At 41.4% G+C, this 8683-nt stretch overlaps 1 protein-coding gene across 1 annotated transcript; it reads right to left on the bottom strand.

The window, feature by feature from the left end:
* Nucleotides 1–5561: 5561 nt before the first annotated feature.
* On the bottom strand, nt 5562–7184 carry LOC137947749 (protein DETOXIFICATION 49-like). The gene has a single exon (XM_068793519.1). It carries the CDS (start codon nt 7182–7184, stop codon nt 5562–5564), a length of 1623 nt encoding a protein of 540 aa, XP_068649620.1.
* Between the last annotated feature and the right edge of the window lie 1499 nt (nt 7185–8683).

Below are 8683 nucleotides of genomic sequence, written 5' to 3'. Positions count from 1 at the left end.
TTTTCAAGTCAATGTTGATTCTTCTGTTTTGCTATATTGTGACAATCAAGTTGCGATACATATTGCTTCTAATCCAATATTTCATGAGCGCACTTAGCATATCAAGATAGATTGCCATTTTGTTCATGAAAGAATTACTTCTAGAGTTCTCAAATTGCTTCCCATTCGATCTCAATACCAGTTAGCTGATATGTTTACTAAACCTCTTCCTTCTACTCAGCTTTTTTCTTTGTTATCCAAGATGATTGTCAAGGACATTTACAAGTCACCTTGAAGGGGAGCATTAGGGTGTAAAATTGTATTTTAAAGTTATAGGTGTCATTTGTTCTACAATTGTAAACATTTTTTTTTCTTCCCTGCTATTTATATCAGCTTTTTACCTCTTTTGTAAAACAGTTCGATAAATCAATGAAGATAATTTTCTTGTTCTCTGTTTTTCTTGGCTCTTCTTCTTCTTGAGCTTAGTAATAACCCACAGCACGCCTCCTCTTCCGATATGGGGCTGACGTCACCAATCAATCCGCCGGCAAAAATGGCGACAACTGAGAACGCGATCTCGCCACCATTCCCGGAGCGGGGGAGAACCGGCGGCTCATTGTTTAGCCTCGTCTAGTACCGGTCCTGTCTCCCTGAGAGGGCGCCTATGGAAAACGACCGAATCATTTGGAGCGACGAGTGACAGTCGGGCACCATCGTTGGGGGATGACGCAGGGAAACGAGAGAACGGAGAGTAGGCGAGCTTGACTCGCCGACTTTTCCAAGTCAAATTCGCTCGATAAACCAGAAAAAAAAAAAGTAAAGACATCGCTTGAACTCCGTCCCTTCTACAAAATAATAAATCTGGCATCTAACCACCCATTTTAGCTTAGAAAAATTTGCTGCAATTGGTGTGCCGGTCGATGAGTCAACCCTGTGAACACGCCTCCAAAGCCGGCGGCAGCGGATACCGACCGCATGACACGCGCGCGCCATATTCTCCCCAACCCCATGCGGCATGCCCCCTGCAGATCAGCTTACCTTTTGTAAATCCGGCGTTCAATCAAATCGAAGGGCTCAACCAAAAAAAAAAAAAAAAAAAAAAAAACGATGGATGCTCCGCCGGTGTTCTTCCTGACACCAGAGAAGGAGCAGACTGATTAGTTAAATGCAGAAAGAAGATCAGCTCAGAACTAGTCACTGTTAAGTATAAGCATAGTTTGGGTAGACGGCTTCGTCAAGCCCCATCATGCATCTGCTCGGGATCACTGCCTTAGAGTCGACTGAACCCATATATTACTTTAACATTTCTTGTATAAAAAGATGCTCTGGGTTGAAAGGCTTGAGGCTGGACGTCTTAATCTAATGAGAAATTATCGGCAGTAGGCTCGAAAACCGTAAATCTATCTGGATCCGAATGGAAAATCACTTGGGATTGGATCCTTCCCTGTTCTTACTTCAGATGCGATTGAGGATATTACTAATGTAGTTTATATAATAACCTCAAATTGCATTTCTATATAGGTATGGCGCAGGTTGAATTCCAATGTTTGGAGTTCTGAAAAGACGAGATTCGGATTCAGATGGGTCCAGCTTCTTCTGCATATTCCGGCAATTGATTGGTCTTTTCTTCCTTCTCTGCCACCTTCGACTTGATCCTTCTCATATTTTATGCGACTGAAATACATCAGCACTTCGATTTTTGATATAAAATAAGGTTCAGTTAAAGATCGGTTTCGCAAAGCCCCATCCTGAATCTACTCCGGGATTGTTGTTGCGCGCCTTCCAGTTGACTCATCTCGAACATATTGAATTAGATATAAAAACTGGAAAGGGCTCTTAATCTAATCGAAAGGCTAAAGAATCAAGAATGGAGTTTCAACGCTACAGGAAACAGCTCTGACCAGCGTTTGAAGTCTACCTCACTCTTAAATATCGATTTCTTCTCTCGTCCGTTCAAACTGTTCCTGCTGCTACTGTATGTCAGCAATCAGTTCATCATCTCCAGGTGTTGCCACTGCTTGATAGCATCGCCCATCCGAAGACGGCATAGGACGACGGTGCCAGAGACTGAATTTTTTTTTTTTTTTCTTCACTCTCAGATTATATTACTGGGCACTGAAGATACGATAGGCACGTCGTGTTTATTATTAGAAGGAGAAGTTAAAAAAATGGATTGACGAGAGCGAAGAATCGCCGGAATGAGGGAGAGGTGTTTCTGTATATTCGACGACCGGAGATTCATGGGACCTTACGTAAGAGATGATCGCTGCACATGGAAAATAACATTTGTAATAGAGATGCAGAGATTCTGCAACTGGCCCTTGACCCTTCAAGGCTGGATGGGAACAACAATACTTCTAAGAAAGAACGCATCCATTTTTTATGATTCTGGTTTCACGGTGTAGAGCCTCTAGAGGGCAGATAAAGACAGCCTTCATGGATCGAATCTCGTTTTGCACAGGTTGCATGCATAATGCAGTGGCCAGATTAGGAATTCTAAAAGCTTAGGGAATCAAAACGATATTGTGTTTCCATTTTTGAAGTATTCTCTAGAGATAGGATTTCTATCGATTCTTCAGTTATGTAATTTTGATTTTCTTAATTGATGTAAATGTAAATCCAAAGAAAAGATTATAAATAGAAGAGAATGAGCTGGAGCAAAGCATCCAAAGCCAAAAAAAATATTTTAGTTGACTCTCCTCCAATCTTCTTCTCCGTCTGTCTCTCAAATTCATCCCGAGCAACTCTTCTCTCTTTTCCTTCTAGCTCTCTCTCTCTCTATATCTCTCTCTTCCCCTACTTTACTACTCTCTTCTTTCATTCGCTCATATTCCAACCCTCTTAACCTCTCTCTTTCAATCCCTCTTTCAAAATTAAAGAAAAAGATAAAACCTTCCTCAACAGATTTGTATCAAAGAAGTCCTTCTATTAAACCTTCTTGGTCTCAATTGTTAATTGAATAGAAGATCAATTTGACCATACTACAGACATGATAATTTATCAAATTATATTCTTCATAATAAGTATATTTTATTTTGAAATACTTTACTTTAATTAAAGATATTCAAGTTTAATTTTGGAGGCAATAAGTTTCAAGTCAATCTGATCTCGTTGTAAAGAGATATCCCCATCAGAGTTGATTAGGGTCTTTTTTTAAAAAGAATCAAATCAATCAACTAGAAAAGATTCAAGATGAAAACTTTTTGTATCAAATTATATACCAAATCAAAGATATTTGAGTCTATTTTTTTCAAAAAAAAAATCATTTGGCATTTGAAGCTATATTCTGTGAGATATAACCATCAAAAGCTATAAAGATCAGTTCTGCTGAAACTCTCTTATTTCTTCTTTGAATCAATTAGACCTAGCCCTCCCTTTCCCTTCCCCCATTAGGCAAAAAAAAACATTAAAAAAAAAAAAATCTATTCAGCATTGTTCATGTGTTTCAAAAAAAAATCAATATCCCTACATCTTAAGGGAAACCAACTCCCTACTCCGGTTTTCTCTACCAACTTCCCTAATTTCTCTCCCACGGCCCTATTCTAAATTACATCTCAGTCCCCCTATACACCCTCACTGTTATTCAAAATCACCTCTATTAAGAAAAATCATGTTGAGTACACCAAGATGCATAGAACAACAATATGAGATTGTTGTTACTCACAGTTTAGCCTTGAAAATTGAGGAAAAATGTGCATCACCTAACAAGCGTGTTTTAATCCTTCATGGAAGCAAGCTAATAAGCGTGTTTTAATCCTTCATGGAAGCAAGCTAACAAGCATGTTTTAATCCTTCATGGAAGCAAGAGTTGCAAGCTTCTCTCCCTCCTCAACAGTCAATGGATCATGAAACCTCAACAAAATCAATTTTTGGTAAGTTTTATTATTCACCACTTATTTTCCCATCAGCCTTATTACTTAGGCCATCTCCACTAAGCAAAAATTACAACCCAATACCCTACCTTCATTTTATTCCTCCATTCTAACCACATATCCATACTTTTCATCCCAACCAAGAAATCCCACGTTATCCATATACCACTTCACCACACTAACTTAATCAATTCCAAACAACACATGTATACCCCACCACTACCTACCTCAATGCCATAATAGCCCAAACCTTTCCTACACACCAAAACACTTACTCCTACTTTCATTCTCAATTCAACCCACAATTCCAATCGTTCACATTAATCTCAAGAAAACATCCCTCGCTATTTTTCTCCTCACCTCAACTCATTCACAATACCAATATCCTATTTGTATACAACTCAACCAACTCCCTCATGTTCTTCGTCCATCTCAGCCGCTCCCTCTCGTCCCTAAACAAATCCTCTCCACCTCCACTATTATAACCATGAAAAAATCCACCAATGAATGGACCACAAAGTTACTCTTCTGACCCACTCTCATGATGATCTCCACCTTATTCCCTCAATGAACCATACCACACATTCATGTCCCTATTTCTCAACTCCATCCCAACTCAAGTCACTTTCCAAAACCAAACCCTAACCCGCCCCAACAAAAAAAAAAATCACTCATACCAAGAACCAAACCCTCACCCTCATGCACTGCCTGTGTATCAGTTACCCTCCCATCCGCAACTACCCACTATTGTCCTAGACCAAAATATTGTCACTCTATAAAAAGCTTGATTACACCAAAATATGGCTCCCAACTCAACAAGCATGAGCTCAGTATAACACAAATACATAAACAAAATAAGCTTAGTAAGAAATACATAACTTGGGAAATTGAAGACAAATTCTTAGTGTTTTATCAATACTTCAACCTTCAGGGTAAGGCTGATTTTTCGGAGTAGGAGTACAAACACACATGTACCAACTCAATTTGGGGGGCATTTAAAAAAAAAAAAAAAGTCTAAAGAGTGTCACCTTAAGGGTAAATATGGTAATTTAATATTTTTTTAGAAAATCTAGAGGGCACCACCCAAACTTTCTAAATGTTGGGGTGCCTAAAAAAGCAGAGCATGTGAGGGAAATGGCTTGGAAAATGAGAACCAACTCAAGAGGAAATTAAGAATTCAAAAATAGGGAATCAAAGCAATCTTGAATTTCCATTCTTGAAGTTTTCTCTAAAAATAAGATTTCAATCAATTTAGCAATCTCCTACAATTATGAAATTTTGATTTCTTAGATCGATGTAATTGAAAATCCTAATTGAATTATAAATTTCTTAATAGATGTAAAGGAAACACTATCAATGAAAAAGAATGAGTTTAAACAAAGCATCTAAAGCCAAAGAATATATTCTAGTTGGCTCTCCCTCAATCCTCTTCTCCCTATTTCTATAGTTCTCTCTTCCTCAAGGAGTACTATCATAACCACTTAGATTTTGTTGCAAAGCAATTTCTTGGTGGGGAAGAGCAGTTTCGTAATTAAATACCTACTTTGAGCTGTTAAGAACACCATCTACTGCTACAATTTTGGAGAAAACAAAGTCAAAAAATGTTTCTTTTCTATTGTTTTCCAGAGTCATATCACACAGTTAGATTACAGCTATGGAATTGCTGCTTTACAGATTACAAAAAAAAAAAAAAAAAAAAAAACGTGTGGGCTAAACAACCGTCTGCTGGTTTTTCAAACCTAGCAAATTCAATTTCCCATCGTCTTCTACCTCCTTCACTGCTTCTTCCTCCGTCTCAATGCAAACAGCAAGCCCTCCTGTCAGCTCCTTCGCTCTTTCAGCTTGCAGAACCCAATCGGTTCCACTCAAAACAAGCAACATAAGAACCACGCAAGAACTTTGAGCAGCCAAGAGGCCGAGCCACAGGCCCTTGAAGTCGTAACCCAAAAAGAATCCGAGACCCAATGCTACAGGCATTCCGACGAAGTAGAATGATCCCAAATTTATGTTAGCTCCGATTCTTGGTCTCGCAGTACCCCGTAAAACACCGCAGCCGGTGGTCTGAGGACAGTTGCCAAGCTCGCAAAGGCCGATAATTGGTAAAACCATTTTCGTCAATCCCAGAATGTCAGCATCTTTGGTGAACATAGTAGCCCAAGATTTCCTCACAGTTACAGCAAAGAAAAGTGCGGAAAATCCCAGGAGGAAACTGCAAGCAAGGCCGACGATGGCAGCCAATCTCGCTTTGTCGGGACGATTAGCACCCAATTCGTTTCCCACTCTGGTGGAGACCCCGAAGCTCAGAGAAGACGGGAAAATGTAGATTAAGGCCGTGGTTTGAATCAAAATCCCCATGGAAGCTACTGTTGCTGTGGGATTGAGTAACAACCCACAGAGCAAGATCATGATTTCGTACCACCACCATTCCAAGCAAACCGAAATGCAGCTTGGTATAGCGAAATTTAACAAGACTTTCCATCCCTTGAGGCATTCCATGGAGATGCCATTCCATGTTTTCTTGTAAACTCCAGAGAAAGAGATGTATATGATGAGGAAGATAACAAGGTTAATATTGGTCCAAGCACCGCCCAGAGCTACCCCTCTGTTGCCCAGACCGAGGACTGAAACTAATAAGTAGTTGATCGGGATGTGGAAAAGAATAGAGAGTGCAGCACAATATGTCAAAGGCAGAGTGATGGATTGGGTTCGGAGGTATATCCGAAGAGGGTGGACAAAGGATTGGGCCAAAAGGTCCGGAAGGGAAAAGAGAATGTAAGACTGAGCTTCTTTGGCGATCTCGTCGTCTTGCCCGCAAAGAAGCAGAATTCGTCGCATATTGAGCCAGAGAAGGCCGATAGGGATACAAGTACAGATAAGCAAAAGGATGGTTCTTTGCAAGGAGTGTCCCAGGAATATGAGATTTTTAGCCCCAAAAGCTTGACCGCATATGGGTTCCATCCCCATGGCAAGGCCAGAGAGAATGGAATAGCCGGTGATGTTAGCGAAGCCAATAGCAAGTGAACCACCAGCGAGGGCGAGCTCGCCTAGTCGACCCAGGAAGAGCATGGATATCATGGAACGAGAGTACAGCAAGAGACCGGTAAATATCATTGGAAGAGCTATGTTGGCGATGGATTTGGCTTCAGTGAGAGCCAGAGACAGATTGGTGATTTTGGGAGCCGAGTTCTCCTCGACGACGAACTCTTTTTGTGGGGTTTTTGAGATTAAAGGAGTTAAAATGGTAGGATACAGGGGCCGTTGTTTAGGCGAAGGAAGAAGATTCTGGTCCGCAATGCATTTGCAAGGCAGAGGAGACGAAGTTGCCCAACACATGGTGTCGCGGCCTAGGTCGGGTAGGGGGGCGGAGGAGGGAGGAGGGGGAAGGGGCAGTCGTAACTAAAAGGTGAATAAAAGGGTGGAGGAGCGATTTAGGTAAGGAAGCGATGGCCAATGAATCCTTTTTAAATAGATCTCTGGAGGACGGCTTGGCTTTCGAGGAGGAGAGAGAAAGATTTTAGTCTGACATTCTGCTCATTAGGTCTCTTGGACGCTTCCTCTCGACGATCATCGAACGCGACGTCCCCCGGCCTGCATCCAAAAATCGAGCAGATTCCCACTTCCTCTCCTAATCGATCCTCTCAACTCTCCCGATTATCTCACTCTCCTTCAAAACCTTGAAACTGATCCCGTAAAACATCAGACTGGTGTGCTCTTCGGGTTCGCCCCGATTTTAAAATCCTGGCCCTGCTCGAGATCCCAGAGAATAATCTGAGTCAAAAGTGACGGAAAATCCACATACACAGAGAGTAAACTCTCTCGCTATCCGTCGTCTGTGATAGCTGGGCAAGAGAGATGATTGTAAAACGCGAAGGACCTCTTCTGGGTATGATTCAAACGCCCATGCGTCGACGAGCTTGAAAAGAATTGGGTTATGCGAAGCCTTTTATACATTTTTTGATAACCAAAGATGGGAGTTCTGGGCGGCTTTTTTATTTTGCTCCAGTTCATCTTGATTGACTGGCTCAACATCCTCCAACCTCAGAAAATGGAGTTGGTAGGGGTCCAGGGCCAGATAAACGTTTTGTGTCTGGGAACCGAAAGGACCCTTCAAGTCGTCTGTTATTCTTGATTTGCTCTCTGAAGAGATGGGTAGAAGACAAAAGCACGAATCTGTGTGCTGTGGCGATTTTGAAGAAGTCCGTCTTGGCTTTGTCTTCCCTCGTCGGCCACGGGACCATATCAGAGCTTTCAAAAGCGTCCTCGTGCAGCCCTGATGAAGGACGGTCATGGCACTCCATTGATAGTCGAAGGCAACGGGGCATATTGTCAAACAAGTCCACTAACTGATGAAGGGAAGATCACAAACGACACTGCTTTGGTCATACTTGCCGCTTCACCCATAAAAGTTTCCAGTCTCCTGGTTACAGTTCCCATTGGGTTAAATTCTCATGGAACAGACATCGTCTCTCTGCAACTTGGTAAAAAGAGATCAACTGAAAGTGATCTTTCAGGAAGATTGATCACTCTCCGACTTGTCGAACACGGAGAGATGTCTAACGAAAAGTAGCTGGATGATTCCAAAGCTGAAGTATCCGAACTGTGTTGCTTATCGTGTGGAGTTTCTACACAGGAATTCGCTCCAGTTTGTTATTGGAAGGTCAACACATCTCTCTGTCTCAAAGATTCAACACAGAGATTGAACGTTGCTTGTAATTATAGCTTCATAGAACCGGAACATGAAACGACAAAAAACAATTCAAACAATGTTAATCATTTTATATCATTCCTACGTTTGCTTCGGAAAACTGCAGCCTCGACTACCCTGCATAAAC

This window comes from Aristolochia californica, unplaced genomic scaffold (assembly GCF_029961685.1).
Source record: "Aristolochia californica isolate CCGP_79_NKW_82.1479 unplaced genomic scaffold, dmAriCali1.0.hap1 SCAF_13, whole genome shotgun sequence".
NCBI lineage: Eukaryota > Viridiplantae > Streptophyta > Magnoliopsida > Piperales > Aristolochiaceae > Aristolochia > Aristolochia californica.
Note: the sequence above shows the minus strand (reverse complement) of the source record. Positions and strands in the feature narration are given on the sequence as shown.

Bases quoted from the DNA above. Each gene is read 5' to 3' on its own strand.
- LOC137947749 (XM_068793519.1), bottom strand. From the start codon at position 7,184: ATGTGTTGGGCAACTTCGTCTCCTCTGCCTTGCAAATGCATTGCGGAC.